This window comes from Lagenorhynchus albirostris, chromosome 2 (genome assembly GCF_949774975.1).
Source record: "Lagenorhynchus albirostris chromosome 2, mLagAlb1.1, whole genome shotgun sequence".
Lineage (NCBI taxonomy): Eukaryota > Metazoa > Chordata > Mammalia > Artiodactyla > Delphinidae > Lagenorhynchus > Lagenorhynchus albirostris.
The window spans coordinates 58085432-58102721 of record NC_083096.1 but is presented as its reverse complement, the minus strand read 5'-3'; the positions used below and the strand labels follow the sequence as shown (position 1 = coordinate 58102721).

Here is a 17290-nt window from a genome sequence, read left to right as displayed (position 1 = left end):
TAAAACTTTAAAACCAATCCTCTGTAAATGGTCCCCAGGTTCAGTGAGCTAAGCTGTGAGAAGTACTACCCTGGTTCTAGGTACTTTCGCTATAAACGTCTTTGCCATAGACATCTTTGTAGCATAACGAATTGGCCATAAGGCAATTTTTTCATAAAAGATAAAATAACGAAAAATAAAAGAGGGACGTTATAAAGGTCATAATGAAACATGAAAAATTAATAACAAAATTTAAAAGGCTTTCTTGAGAAATACAATTTAAATATTTACATACAATTTAAATATATTTAAATTGTGTGTAAATTCGTGGCAATCCTGCCAAATAACTGATTTTATTTTGTGGGTTGTACTTAAGCACTTGTCTTTGAAGTCTCTCATTCATAGTATGTGTTTTGCTTTTTGATTCATCTCCTCATTCAGCATGATAGTTTTTCTTTTTTGCTAAAATTTCTTCCTTCATTTCATCCTTCATTCCAAGTATCAGGATGCATATTTCTAACTGAGCTTTGTATTGCATTATAAAAACCTCTGCACTGTTTTTTGTTCTTGGCATCTTGCCACATGTCTGTTCATAGATGTTCCAAAGCTCTATGGGAAATGTGGGTTCAACTCTGCACCTCTGAGACCCTTAGCCTCTTTCTCCTCCAATGTAGTGTGCTTCAAAATAAGAAACCAACTCTTGGGGCAAATCATTGTCATCTCTCAGCTCAATAAAGCCACCAATAAAATGGCTAACTGAAAGAAAGTCTAACTCATTTCAACCAGTTGAAACCAAAGTGTCAAACCAAGCAGTCTACTAGTTATTTTATCTTTCACAGCAAAATTGCCTTACAGACAATTAGTCATGTATTAAAAGGGTTTGCGGCAAAAATGCTCGTGGCAAAGATGTTTATGGCAGAGAAGCTTGTGGCAAAATACTGGACACATACTCATACTCCTCCATCATGCCCAACAGAGAAACAGAACACCTTCCCCTTTTTTCTTAAACCCATAATGCAAAGGTGGTTCTTAAAATCTTGCCATTTGATAGAAAAAGAAATTTGGAATGCAAACCAAAAGAAGAGAATAGCCAGGGGAAAATAAAATACTTCTTCCTAGGGCCTAGAATAAATAGCAACCCCTACTGTCTGCTTCTAGATTCTTCTAAGTCATAGGACTCCTAAAATAGGGGGAGCCGCAGGTACCCTTACAAAGAAATACAGGCAGAAAGAATCCAAGGAAGACATCCACAGAAGCAGATTATCTTCCCTTCGTTTACTAAGACTATCACTCCCAACATCCTAATTCAGTCGTATCCTTGGCCCATGACCTAGTTCACCTCACATTCTTCTTCAGGAATGATTCCGTGTGTGTGTGTGTGTGTGTGTGTGTGTGTGTGTGTGGTGTGTGTGTGTGTGGGTGTGTGTGTGTGGGTGTGTGTGTGTGTGTGGGTGTGGGTGTGTGTGTGGGTGTGTGTGTAAGACTGAGACAGGCAGAAAGAGAGACGTGAGTGGGTCAAGCAACAAGAGACGCAAGGATAAGGGTATATAAGAGTAATACAAAGAAGGAGAAACAGGTCTTGGGATCTCCCTGGAAGGTTGACTTGAACTCTAACTTTTACCACCAAAGCATCTATCTAGGAAAAGTAATCATTTGTCTTAGAGATAAGAAGATTCTGCAGGCCTACTAGTTTAGCAAACCTACATGTGGGAAGAGTCCTTTTTGTTTAAAGAAAATTGGTAATAATTCTCATATCTTCACAAAAGCAAAATATCTCTTCCATCTCTCCTTTCTTCTTTTATGTGTCTACTCCTCTCTATTTGCATTTTATCTGGCTAAACAAATCAGTCAAGATAAAAACCTAAATATTTGAGAAGCCTATGTGTCAAGGAAGTTGTGTGTGTGTAGGGGGGGAATATATAAATGTTCTGGCAGTAGGTTTGATACCAGAAGCAAATGCTTTGAGTTCTTTAAAAAATTAATTTCCCTGGGAAGAATCAGAGCAATTCTCAGAAGAAAAGTTTTCTTCAGTGACTTACAGAGTCATCTGAAGTGTTCTCCAGTGACTTACAGAGTCATGTAAAGTGTTTCATACATGGAGAAGGAAGCATGAAAGTTTCTGGATATTGACTCCCCCACCCCAGTATCCTAAGAATTTGATACCTACAAATAGCTACCTAAAATATAGACTAGAAACTAACGTTAGTTGAGTCTCTATTATTGCCAAGCACTTTGCTAGGAACTTTCTTTTTTGTCATAAATGCTACCCCCTTAGTTCCTACAATAACTGTTACAAGGTAACATTTGTTATATGCATTTCATAGATGAGAAAATTGAGGCTCAGTAACGGAGTGAGGATTTTAATACAGATTTTGCGAACTCTGAAGCTCAACTCTAACCGTAGTCTGATATATACATCAGACACAAACACTTAATGTTGACCGTGCATAGCAAATACATTTTTTACTTTGTTTTTTCACTAGACAAGTGTTGATGTTCCATGTTTGGGTGTCCTGGCAGCAGAACTGTCTCTTTTGTGTTCTCATGCTGATCCCTCGATCACACAACAAGCATCCTTGGGAATGTATCACCTCCTCTGCATTGCAAAGTGTCAGAATGGTAAGAAAGATTCATCTTTTCTAAGGATTACTAATAATCTGTTCCTAATTATTATACTTGTGGGTCCCAAGGGGGCTCTACGTCTGTAGATTTCAAAATCCTGCCCCAAGATCTATAGCTTCACTTTTTAAAATGTATTTTTAAATCTTTTTTAGAATTATTTTTATAATGCTATAGTTGGTTCTTCAATGTCTATAACATACTATATTTAGATTAGTGTTGGGTGTTAATGGTGGGAACAGGAATGCTGGGTGGAGGCAGGGAAGAGAGGAAGAAAAATTACCAATGGGACTTTCTAAAAAGAGGCTTAGTTTTTGTCTGTAATGGAGTATCAAATAGAATACTCAGATTCTTGCTTCAATGGTGGGGAAAAATTAGCCCAAGACCTAAATAAATGCTGCTCTGGTCTGCCTAACAAAGCATAAGAGCAAGACCTTATGGTATCAAACTATTTCCAAATACTTTAACAGAGAATAGATTTACTGTCCCATAATAAACAACTATTTAAAGATTATATATACTAATTGTTCTCAAGTCACTGGACATCAGATAACAAAGGACAATGATTCCTAATGAGATGGGAACAAATGAACAAATAAGGCAGAGTCTACAACTGACTGAGTTTACAACCTAGAGTAAGTTTCTAGGCTGCAGCCCAGAAAGGAGTAACCCAAGAGTCTCACCAAGCTGAAGAGACAGAATTGGGAATCCAGATAGATCAAGATATTTAGAGTTCATAGGGCAAAGCGCCAGAAAGGAGTGCACAAAGAGAGAGCTCCAGAGATGTGCAGAGAGCCCTTTAACTATTTGGCTATGTAAGGATCAGAGCACACATGTGAGGAAACTACCTGAGGCTTGCAGGGGAGAGGGTGGGGGTAACACCCAAAATGGTTAAAGGATCCACTGAATCCCAAAAGACTGGAAATGGTGCCTATGCCTATAAGCTAGAATTTAAAACTTCATAATTCATAAGTAATGCAGCAGAGTACAAAGAGATTTTGTCTCATCAAGAGGAAAAAATTATCCCTGAATTATTTTAGTGCCACCTAACAAAAGTTAAAAACAAGACCTAAAATTATCAAGTGATCTCCAAATACTTTAATTGTTTATCAGAAGAAGCTCAAGCTTACTTCTAGGAATACAAAAATTCCATCACTTAACAAGTTAAAATGAACAGTTTGGACAAGTTAAAATTAACAATGTCTGACATGCAATAAAAAATTACTAGGCATGCAAAGAAACAAAATACAACCCACAATAAAAAGAATGAATAAAAACTGACCCAGAAATAACACAGATGATAGAATTAGTAGAGCCATTAAAACAATTATTATAACATATTCCATTTAGTTAAGGAGTTAGAGAAAAAGATGAACATATTAATGAGAGACAAAGAAAAGTCTCTAAAAGACCCAAATTAAACCTCAGGAGATGAAAACTACAATATCTGAGCTGAAAAACACTCTGGCAGGGATTACGGTATAATCTTTTTTATTGAGGTATAGTTGATTTACAATATACACAATATACATTTACGATAGGTGTACAGCATAATGATTCAGTATTTATACAGATTTTACTCCATTAAAAGTTATTACAAGATAATGGCTATAATTCCTTGTGCCGTTAATATTTCCTTGTTGTTTATCTCTTTTATACATAGTAGTTTGTATCTCTTAATCCCATATGCCTAATTTGCCCATCCCCTCTTCCTGCTCCACTTTGGTAACCACTAGTTTGTTTTCTATATCTGTGAGTCTGTTTCCATTTTGCATATACATTCATTTGCATTTTTTAATTTTTTAGATTCCACATATAAGTGATATCATATGGTATTTGTCTCCCTCTGTCTGTCTGACTTATTTCATTAAGCATAATATTCTCTAGGTCCATCCATGTTGCTGAAAATGGCAGAATTTCATTCTTTTTTATGGATGAGTTTTATATATCTAGATAGATAGATAGAAGATATATCACATCTTCTTTATACATTCAACTGTTTATGGGCACTTGGGTTGCTTCCATTTCTTGGCTATTGTAAACAGTGCTGTTATAAACATAGGAATGCATGTATTTTTTCAAATTAGTGTTTTCATTTTTTCTTCATTTTACTTTACTGGCTATATACCCAGGAGTGGAATTGCTGGATCATATGGTAGTTCTATTTTTAGTTTTTTGAGGAACATCCATATGTTTTCCATAGTGGATGCACCAATTTACATTCCCACCAACACTGTGCAAAGGTTTCCTTTTCTCCATACTCTCTCCAACATTTGTTATTTGTAGACATTTTCATGATAGCCGTTCTGACAGGTGTGAGGTGATATCTTATTGTTTTTTTGACTTGTATTTCTCTAATAATTAGTGATGCTGAGAATCTTTTCATGTGCAACAGTGTAATCTTAAAAGGAGCTGGGGCTGGGAGGGGGGAACATTTCATTCAGAGTAAAGGTAAGGTAAGGATTATAGCAAATTTCTCATGAGACAATGCAAGCTATAGGCAATGAAGCAACCTCATAATGTACTGAAAGAAAAAGCTGTCAATCTAGAATTCTTTAACCAGCAAAAGTGGTACTCTTTCAAAAGCAAAAGTGAAATAAAGACTTTTTAGATATACAAGAGCTGGTAGAATTTATCACTAGCATATCTGCAGTATGAAAAATATTTTATGAAATTATTCAAGAAAAAAATGATGTCAGATGAAAATCTAGGTCTACATAAAGGAATAAGGAGCATTGGATTGCAACTATGAAGGAAAATATTAAAATTTTCTTCCCTACTTTTTAAATCTCTTTAAATGAGAATCAACTATTTAAAGCAAACAAACAAACAAAAACAATGTAAGAGCTAAATATGTGACAACAATATCACAGAGTCTTGAAAGAGCATGAAATATGAGGTTCTTATCCATAAATTCATAAAATATCACTTCAAAGTAAACTGTGATAAGTTAAAGATGTATAATATAAATCCTAAAGGAACTACTTAGCTAATATAACGAAGTTTTATATAATAAGCCAAAATGGAGATAAAATAGAATAAAAAATACTTAATAAAAAAAAGACAAAAAAAGAAGAAAAATATGAAGAAAAACAGATGGAAAGCAAAAAGTAAAATGAAGACTTAAATCCACTCATAATATATATAAATGCTCTAAATATCTCCAATGAAAAGGCAGAGATTATCACACTGGATAAAGAGCAAGACTCAACTATATGCTGCCTATGAGAAATCTACCTTAAATGTAAAGACACAAATAGAATACAAGTTAAAAGTTGGAAAATGATATAACATGCTAACACTAGTCAAAAGAAAGCTGAAATGACTATATCAATATAAAAAAAATACACACATTTCAGAGCAAAGAATGTTTCCAGGGAAAAAGAGGGTCATTTCATAATGCTAAAGGGGTCAATTAATTAAGAAGACATAATCCAAAACACTTATGTACTTGAAAACAAAACATATTAAAATAATCAAAATACATTAAACAAAAGCTGATAGGACTACTATGAGAAATAGATCTACAATTACAATCAGAGAATTCAATACCACTTTTTCAATAAACTATTACACAAAATATCAATAAGGATACAGACCTGAACCAGCTAGATCTAACTGACATTTATAGAACACTCTACCAAAAATGGAAAAATAAACATTCTGTTCAAGAAAAAAACAGAAAATTTACCAAAATAAACCATATTATAGACCATAAGACAAGCTTCAAGAAATCAACAGGTAGTTAAGTCATACAAAATATGACGAAAACAGAGTTAAATTAGAAATCAAAAACAGAATTAACACCATACAGAAAAATAAACTCAAAACGGATTAAAGACCTAAATGTAAGACCAGATACTATAAAGCTCTTAGAGGAAAACATAGGCAGAATACCCTTTGACATAAATCGCAGCAATATCTTTTATAATCTGTCTCCTATAGTAATAGATATAAAAACAAAAATAAACAAATGGGACCTAATTAAACTTAAAATCTTTTGTACAGCAAAGGAAACCATAAACAAAACAAAAAGACAACCCACAGAATGGAAGAAACTATTTGCAAACAATGCGAATGACAAGGGATTAATCTCAAAATTTATAAACAGCTCATGCAGCTCAATATCAAAGAAAACAAACGACCCAATCAAAAAATAGGCAAAAGACGATACAGATGGCCAACAGGCATATGAAAAGATGCTCAACATCACTAATTATTAGAGAAATGGAAATCAAAACTACAATGAAGTATCACCTCACACCAGTCAGAATGGCCATCATCAAAAAATCTACAAATAATAAATGCTGGAGAGAGTGTGAAGAATAGGGAACCCTACTACACTGTTGCTGGGAATGTAGATCAGTACAGCCACTGTGGAGAACAATATGGAGGTTCCTTAAAAAACTAAAAATAGAGCTACCATATGATCCAGCAATCCCACTCCTGGGCACCTATCTGGAGAAAACCATGATTTGAAAGGAAACATGCATCCCAATGTTCATTTCAGTGCTGTTTATAATAGCCAAGACATGGAAGCAACCTAAATGTCCATCAACAGATGAATGGATAGAGAAGATGTGGTACATATATACAATGGAATATCGTCCATTAAAAAGAATGAAATAATGCCATTTGCAGCAACATGGATGGACATAGAGATTGTCATACGAAGTGAAGTAAGACAGAGAAAGACAAATATCATATGATATCACTTGTATGCAGAATCTAAGAAAAAAATGATACACAAATGAACTTATTTACAAAACAGAAACAGATTCACAGACTTAGAGAATGAACTTACGGTTACCAGTGGGGAAGGGTGGGGAGGAAGGATAGATTGGGAGTTTGGGATTGACATATACACATTGCTATATTTAAAATAGTCAACAAGGACATACTGCATAGCACAGGGAGCTCTGCTCAATATTCTGTAATAAACTAAATGGGAAAAGAACTTGAAAAAGAATAGATACTTGTATATGTATAATTGAATCACTTTCCTGTACACCTGAAACTAACAAAAGGTCGTAAATCAACTATACGCCAATGTAAAATAAAATTTTTTTAGATTTTAAACAAGTTAAAAATAAATAGAAGTGGGGAAAGGATTTATTCAAGTTAAACTTTTATCAACTTTTTAATAAATGGAAACTCTGGAGATAAATTTTTAAATTTTAAAAGAAAAAAAGATATCTGAAAGTTCAAAATATCTGGAAGCTAGATAACCTGTTTCTAAATAACAAATGTGTCAAAAAAAAAAGAAATAAGGGATATTTAAAGCATTTTGAACTAAATGAAAATGGAAATATAAAATTTCAAAATTTATGGAATACAGCTAAACAAGATTCCAGAGGGGAAATTCTTAGCACCATATGCCTACATTAGAATAGAGAAAAGTTCTTAAATCAATGACCTTAGCTTCTGCCTTAAGAAAGTAGAGAAAGAAGAGCAAATAAAACCAGAAGTAAGAAGATGAGAGGAAATAATAAAGACCAGAACAAAAACCAATAAAACTAGAAAGCGGAAAAACCTTAAGGGAAAGCAATGAAGCCAAAAGCAAATTCTCTGAGAAGATCAGGGGAGAAATAAGAGAAAAGACACAAATTACCAATATAAGGAATGAGAGAAATAATATCACTAAAGATTCTATGGGTATTAACAGAATAAAAAGTGACATTATGAACAACTTTAGGCCAATAAATTTGACAAGTTAAGCAGACAAATTTATTGAAAGACACAAATTACCAAAGCTCACTCAAAAAGAAATAATCTGAATATTCTGCATCTAGCAAAGAAGTTGAGTTTGTAGTTTAAATCTTCTGCAAAGAAAAGTCCAGATCCACAGAGAAAACTCCAGACTGAAATGATCTATCAAACATTTATGAAAGATATTATACTAATTCTATACAAATTCTTCCAGAAATGTGAGGATGAGGGAATACTTGCCAACTCATTCTATGAGGCTGGCATTATTCCAAAACCAAAATCACACAAAGACATTACAAGAAAAATAAAAACAAAAAACTACAGACCAATGTCCCTCACGAACACTGATGGAAAAATTTAATCAAGCTTAGCAAATCAAACAGTACACTAAATAAAAAGAATAATATACCATGGCTATGTGGAATTTATCTAGAAGTGCAATGTCAATTTAACCTTTTGAAAATCAATCAATGTAACATACCACATCAACAGATGAAAAAAATAACCATATGATTATTTCAGTAGATACAGAAAAAGTACTTGACAAAATTCAACATCCATTCCTAATAAAAACTCTCAGAAAATTAGGAATAGAAAGGAAACTTCCTCTATCTGCTAAAATACATCTATGAAAAATCTACACCTAACATCATACTTAATGGTGGAATACTGAATGATTTCCCCAAAAGACCTGGAAAAAGACAAGGATGTGCACTCTCATTCGTTCTGTTCAACAATGCTTTGGATAGAATAGAATAAAGAATCCAGAAATAGATCCACACACGTATGGCCAACTGATTTTCGACAAAGGTTCAAAGGCAATTCAGTGGAGAAGGGATAAACTTCAATAAACATTGTTGGAAAAATTGGTGATTTGTATGCAAAAAAAGAACTTTGATATATATCTCATAAATGCATAAAAGCTAATTCAAAATGGATCATAGGACTACACGTAAAACCTAAAACTATGAAACTAGAAAAAATCTTTGTACCTTGGATTAGGCAAAGATTTCTTAAATATAACACGAAAAGCATGACCCATAAATGAAAAAAAATGATAAATTAAGTACCTCTGCTCTTTGAAAGACACTTAAGAGATAAGCCACAGACAGTGAGAAAATATTTGCAAATTACATATCTGATAGAAGAATTGCATTCATTATTTTAAAGGAACACTCAAAACTCAGTAAAAAAAAAAAAAAGCAAGCAACCAAATTAAAATAATAATAGTAGATTTGAGTAGTCATTTCACTAAAGAAGCACAGATGGCAAGGATGCACATCAAAGGATGATCAATATACAGTCATAAAAGAAAGGTAAATTAAAACTGCAATGAGACACCACTGTACTCCAGTTAAAATGTCTAAAATTGAAAAGACTGACCATACAATGCGTTATTAAAGGTGTGAAGCAACTGGAACTCTCATACATTGCTAGAGGGAATGTGAAGTGATACAACAGCTTTGGAAAATAATTTGGCAGTATCCTAAAAAGTCAAACACACATCTACCATATGATCCAGTCATTCCACAGCTTAGTGTTTACCTAAGAGAAATGAAAGCAAATATCCATTCAAAGACTTGTACATGAATGTTGATAGCACCTTTATTTGTAATATCCAAAAACTGGAAATAACCCAAATGTCTACCAAAAGGTGAATGAATAAGCAGATGATGGTATATATGTACAATGGAATAGTATCCATCACTACGACTACTGATACAAGAAAAAACATGGATGGATTGCAAATAATTTTGCTAAATGAAAGATTCCAAACAACAAAAGAGTATATACTAAATGGTTCCACTTATATAAAACTGGAAAATACTAACTTGACAGAATGTAGATCAGTGCCTGCCTTTGAATCGGGGACTGGGATCTGGGAGCAGGTTTGATCAATTACAAAAGGACATGAGGAAACTTTTGGAGGGAATAAATCTTTTTTTATTGCAGTGATGTTTATGGGCACATACATATATATTAACTTACCAAATTAGACACTTTAACTATGTTGCATATTGGTTATATCTCTATAAAGCTGTTAGCAAACAAGCAAAGTCATTTAAAACCTACCTTCTCTAGAACAAAAGACATCTGCACCTGAAGCTTATGTTGAGGGCTTTTCTCTTTCTTGCTGTATCACTCCCCTAGCTCTTTGCAAAATGCCTCCAAATCTGCTCTTTTACCAATAGACACCCCAACTTAGCAGTAGCTCTTCCACTGCACTGAACAATGCATTTGATGGCCTAAATGTACTTGATATTTGGTCAACTTATTAAAATTATCTATGTCCTTTATTCATATTTCAAAGAGGCCTCTCTTAAACACTTTTTAAACTCTGGGTCAATGTAGTCATAGTATTTTATGTGACTAAACTGTTAGCAGAGAGTTAAACATTCAGAAACTTTAGACTTCCAGAATTGGGCAGGAAGAGGAAATTGGAAATAGCAATGTTATAGAGGAACCAGTGATCAAATAAAAACCTTAAACTCTTTTCCTTAATACAGCGGATATTGCAAAAAATAAAAGTACAAAGTATGATAAGCCTGGAAGTCATTGCTTCCTGCCTTCTCCCTCTGATATAGAATTTCTACCCAAGATCTTGCAAAGAGACAAAAGTAAAATTGCTCAGGTAACTTAGCCCCCACTTTATCCTGTGGCTTTTGTTTCATGTGTATTATTACTTTTAGTGGTAACTTATTTCAACAAAATTTATATTTTTAATAGATTTTTTTCTGTTTTATTTAAATTCAGTAAAGCAAAGAGTAAATGATAGAGTATTTGGCTTCCTGATTTTCATCTCTATTAATGAGAATTATGCCTATTATTCCAGAATATAGCAATTTATATTATTTTACCTAATCCTTACAGAATGCAAATGAGATAGGTGTTTCCTAGTTGTTATGCTTCTTATTGTTTGGCTAATAAGTTATTAAAGATGGGAAACTTCTGATTTTCTAGCAAAATTAATGAAGTCAACAATTAACAGCCTTTTCAATGTTATTATAATTTATTCAGCAAACATCAAAATAATGCGATTTACATTTTAAAAACCTCTTAAATTTAAATATTTTTAAAAGTTCAAGTGATAAAACTCAGTACCAAGTAAATAATTTTTACATTGACCCAATCTTTGGGGAAAATCATGAGGCTCTATAACTGTATACATTCCCTCACCTTCTTCAAAGTATATGGGCTTATTCATATGCTTGAGAGGTCACTGGCGCCTAAGCTGTGCTGTCCAACAGATGGCTGTCTAGGTACACACACTGAGTCAACAGTTCAGCAAAGCCTGCTGGGGAGGCTCTTCAGGCTAGCTCATCTCTTGAGTTGGGAGGGTCTTATGGCTCCTCCTAAAGGTACATGCATAAAGCAGTGCCTTGCCCTCCCATGGCTGAGGTAGATAGAATTGTGGGAGGCTGAGGAGATATGAAAACAATATACCTCAAATAATACAATCAAAAATACCACATAGATATCCTAAATATGCATCTTCATGATGATGCATCTTTCCAAAATCAAGCATTATTCATAATCCACCTCCCCTCAAAAGTCACAGACCTGGCTGACTACAGAGTTGTCTATTTAAGTGAAGAAACCAGGCATCTGTAGAGGTTTACTAGAAAATCCTTTTACATCCTTCCATGCTTCACTCCAGAGCCCTAGAACTGAAATCCTGAGCCCCACAACTAGGCTAGTTAGCCTAAGACTGGCAGCTTCCTCAGGGTCTCTTCCAAGTGATTCATGGGTCTTACTATCTCCACTTCCAGTTTAGCATCCTTTCTTTTCTGAGCTTAATGTCCATCAGATTTAGAAATCCTTGGATTTGGGGGAGGGTGTCCTGGATCCTGTGTTCATGACCTGTTATTCAGTTCTCAATTGTGAGATCAAAGCAGGTCTAGTACTAGCACTGTGTGCAAGAGTGGTAGCTGGAAAATCCTGAGGTAGGTACTTTCAGAGGTAGATTGGGACAAATGGGTGAGAGAATCTAAGGTTGTAGTAAGGAAACCAAGAGGACCATATCCAAAGACAAAGTCCTAAGGATGCAAATAGGAGGAAAAGCATCAAGGTTTTTAGCCAAGAGAGCTAGACCACATTTTATAAAGGGAGCCCTATCATTTGATACTCTACTGTCATATCTATACCTTTGTTACTGAGTCCAAACTCATACTGTTCGCTGCACAATAGACCAATAAATCAAAAGACAAGGTGTTGGGGCAAGAAATAGTGACTTTATTTGAAAAGCCAGCAGACCAAGAAGATGGTGGACTAGTGTCCCAAAGAACCATCTTACCCGAGTTAGAATTCAGGCTTCTTTTACATTAAAAGGGGAGGGGAGGTGTGACTGGTTGTTACAAACTAACTGGTGCTGAAATCCTTTGTTCTTGCAGCTGTCCAGATAGGTCTGGTAACAATGTTCCTGTAAACCTCCAACAAGACAACTATAATTTTCTATTCTGCACTTTTTATCTCTATATGAATGGAAACGTGTTATACATTTAAAGGTCAAGCCTGGGAGGCAGAATATTGAGAAAGTGTTAGTATGTATATTCCAGGCTATAGGCCACATTCTCTTACTGTTTGAGACAAAGGTGCAAAGCTAGCATGACTAAGCACAGGCAATGGAGCACAAAGGCTAGAGCTGAAGGAATAGATCCAATATGGAGTCAGGTTTGTTCTTCTTTGTTCAACCTTGACGTACCAGAAACCTCTAACACTATCTCTATGTTTCACTAGGAATTGCTCCTTCTACAACATTTTAATAGACATCAAACTAAAATATTTTGTTGAATAAAAAAATATGCAAAAGAGAATATTCCCTCTTCCAATGATTTTTTAAAATTCAACATCTTATATAATTAAATCTGGCTTTTTCAAAGTAGAGCAAACTATTTATAATATTCAGTTCACCTCACCAAGCCTTAGTGACCCTCCTTTATCCATCTTTCATAGCTTTCCAAAAATACTATCCCTCACCCCTCTGTCCAGTAGGAGGGAGCCTGGTGGTCATCAATTTTCACTCAGACCTCAGTCCTTCCCTATTGACCAGAAAGAGCTATGTTCAATTCCTTTAATCGGGATGGAGAAAAGCTTTTATTATCAATATTGAGTACTTTCTGTATTTTAGAGAATGGCACACACACACACACACACACACACATAAAGGAAAATTTTGAATATATATATATTTTTTGAATATATATATATATATATACACACACACATATACAAAAGGAACAAATGTGGTTCATTCATCTTTCTTAATTGAGCGATCCATAATATTGTGATTTTTTTCACATTTTATGGCCCATGGATATTCCTCTAACTTCAAAAAGAGATTGTTTGAATTGTAGTTGTTGTACCTCAATCGTGGACATATGGGCCTTTTTTTCTCTTCCCACTTCTTGATACTTCTCTGAGAAAAAGTCCACACCTTTGAATGACCCTACCTTTCTTACCCCATCCTTTCCTTCATCTTCTACAAATCATGCTTGTTTCTGATCTGAGCAAATTCATTTCCAAAGCTGAAGTTCACAATAATTTCTAGTATTTGAATAGCTGAAATGGGATAAAATCAATATTTTATAGTTCTTCTGAATTACAATGCCATGATTTTCCACTTCTCCCTGGCTTGCCCCCAGAGCTGACTTATTCAGATAAAAATGTTTTAATTGCTTTAAAAATCAGATGAAAAAATATATATAATTCAACTTGAATTACAGTCATCTTAATAGCAACACAATTGTAAAATATAATTTTTAATATTTTTTAATGGAGGAAAAGGCCCACAGCAGTAAAGGTGCCTAGGGCCCACAAAAATCATATGGCCCTGCCTGGCCCTGAAGCTTCCCTCAGGATGTCTGGGTTCAGCTGTCTTGCTTCTCTTGATATAAGTAAGGCCTGAGATCATGACTCTCCTTTTTGGTTTCAGAGTGTAGGACAAACCTTATTGCCACGCTTGCTAACTGACTTTGTGTGGAGTCTCCTGATGAAACTCTCTGCACCTGATCAAACAACTGCATCCGAGGCAGCAACCATACTGAAATCGACTCTGGAATATTATGCCCATAAGGTCACCATGGTAAGATACTTGACAATGAGCAGGGGAGTGCAGAATGTATTCTCTAATGGGCTCTTACTGCCTTTGTTATATGCCTACTTCTTTTCATATATATTTCTTGCCATTGTTCATTATGTCACTTCAATAAAATGAGGCTTTTGTGTGAAATATTTCAAGCATACAGAAAAGTTTCAAAATAATGTAATGAACATTCACTCACCAATCACACCAAATTGTACATTTTGCTATACTTGCTTCAAATTTTTAAGAAATTCTTTAACAACAATAAAATAGTACTACTGTAATTGAAATCCCCTGTGTAACTGTAATTGAAATCCCCTGTGTAACCATTAAGGAAAGTTTTAAGAACCCTCAGCTAGCTGTAGGGCTGGCCACATAATTTGTGGGGCCCAGTGCAAACTGAAATGTGGGGCTTCTTATTCAAAACACAGAAAAAACTACTATTAGATGTAGAAAAATATTAGATGTAGAAAGATATCTCTCTCTCTCTCAATTTGTCATGGTGTTGTTATTTTCTAAGTTAAAAAAACCTAAAATTTTATAATATTAGCATGCATTTTGCCATCCATCTTTCTATTGTGCAATGCCAATCATAGCTGCAGATATAAGAGCACACAACTTAACAAAATACTACAATTCATATTTCATATTTCATGCATGCATATGTATTTTATTCTTACCAGAAGAGTGGTAAACACTACACAAAACTACCTTAATTGTCTTTATTTCACTCCTTGTCATTCACACATTCTATTAACACTATCTTCATTTTGTTCGTGAGTAAGGAAAGATTGAAAGGAAAAGAATTTATGGATTGCCACATCTTTCTCTTTCCTTCTATGTCATCATTTTCAGCCTAAGTGGTTGAGGCATCAATAAATGTTTATCTTATACCTGCTTTGATTTCCCACTTAACCCCTGCACATCATGGGTCTACTGGAATTCTGTGTTCTTAGGGAATTGTGAATGCTGCCTCTGAATGAGGCTGCAGGAACCGTAGCTGACTCTCATACTGCCACACACACACACACACACAGAGGCTCCATTGTCCCATGGGACTTCACTTACAAAACACAAACTCAAGGAAAAACTTATTAAAAATTTCAATATGACGACAGCAGAGGTTTAAACAAAGTGAAGGACCTTCTGAATGTGGGACCTTGTGCAAAAGCATAGGTCACATGCCCATGAAACCAGCCCTGATGGAGACATAAGGGCTGAACTCCCAGTTCCCTCTCCTGACATAGCAGTGTTATGTGATTGTAGATAAACTGAGTGCTTGCACTCAAACTCAGAGAGCAGGAAAGGGGAAATAATGCTTCTTACAAACTCTCATGCTTCTACAGACAGGAGCATTCCAAAAGGCATGCAGACCAAGGGGAAAGCTGGAGGGCAGCAGTTATTTCTTTAACAAAATAAAAGTTCTCCTCTCATGCAGTGAGCAAAGGAGGCTAGGTAAAACCATATCAGGTCCTAGAGAAGACAAGAAGCCAATTGGAAAACTAGATGTGTAAACCTAGCCTGTGCTACAATGAAATCATTAAACATGGAGAAGTAAACTGAACAAAAATGGGGTTCAGCAACTTATTTCCCCAGCTCCCACAAACAACTGAACTACTGAATACACTGGATTCTTGGCTTAAACAGGGTTGGATTCTAAAGTCAGTTATAATGAAAAATTGCATTAAAATTATCCTGAAAATCTCCTAAATTGCAAGTATAGTTTGTGGCCTTACTATTTCTAAATAAATCTAACACAGCACGTCTTTCCTTGAGGACTGAAGGAAATCATCATTTCTACAATTGAGCATACAGTAACATAGCTGGCTTGTTTTAGGGGCATGCTGCATTTAAAGTAGGAGGAGGAGGATGAGAAGAAAAAGCTCTAAACCCAATAGTTAAGAGAACTCTGGAGAAGATCACTGGTTTATGTCTCCCATTTCATGTTTACCTTGGAGCATATGTGGTGGGATGAATGTTTTACAATAAACACTTCATTTTGTTTGTTTAGAGTAGAGGGTTGGACACAGATAATTCAATTGTATATGAGGCAATTGCAATGGAATGTAAATTTACATCAAACAACTTTTCAGCTTATGGTCTCTGAGAAGTACTTTCAAAATAAGAAGTGAGGTGATCTGGGTAGATTAAATTTGATGTTGAATATACAACCATTGGTCTGAGAAAAATTCCAGGTCTAGCTAAAACTCTCCTTATTCAAACATGAAGAGGGATTGGAGACAAGATGGTGGAGTAGAAAGACCCGAGTTCACCTCCTCTCACAAGTACACCAAAATCACAACTGCTGAACAACAATTGACAAAAAAGACGGGAGCCTACCAAAAAAGGTATTGCAAGGCAGGAATAAAGAGGTAGACATAGAAAATGGACTTGAGGACATGGGGTGGGAGGGCGAAGCTGGGGCAAAGTGAGAGTAGCATCGACATATATACACTACCGAATGTAAAACAGTTGGCTGGTGGGAAGCAGCCGCATAGCACAGGGAAATCGGCTCACTGCTTTGTGATGACCTAGAGGGATGGGATAGGGAGGGTGGGAGGGAGGCTCAAGAGGGAGGGGATATGGGGACATGTGTATGCATATGGCTGATTCACTTTGTTGTGCAACAGAAACTAGCACAGTATTGTGAAGCAATTATACTCCAGTAAAGATCTATTTTAAAAAAGATATTCTACATCCAAAGACACAAAGAAGAAACCACAATGAGATGGTACAAGGGGCACACTAGTGATATAACCAAATCCCATACCATCCAGGTGGGCGACCCACAAACTGGAGAATAATCATATCACATAAGTTCTCCCACAGGAGTGAGAGCTCTGAGCTCCATGGCAGTCTCCTCAGAATCAGGAGGTGGAGCTCCCTGAGTATTTGGCTTTG

The 17290-nt window shown here is 35.3% G+C and overlaps 1 protein-coding gene across 1 annotated transcript in view; it reads left to right on the top strand.

The window, feature by feature from the left end:
- The window catches only part of MROH9 (maestro heat like repeat family member 9), a 97628-nt gene that overhangs the window by 38075 nt on the left and 42263 nt on the right, over positions 1-17290 (top strand). The window contains exons 7-9 of the mRNA XM_060141844.1: positions 2463-2598; positions 10815-10939; positions 14240-14389. Of these exons, the coding sequence (XP_059997827.1) occupies positions 2463-2598; positions 10815-10939; positions 14240-14389 (411 nt within the window). The remainder of the gene's footprint in view (positions 1-2462; positions 2599-10814; positions 10940-14239; positions 14390-17290) is intronic.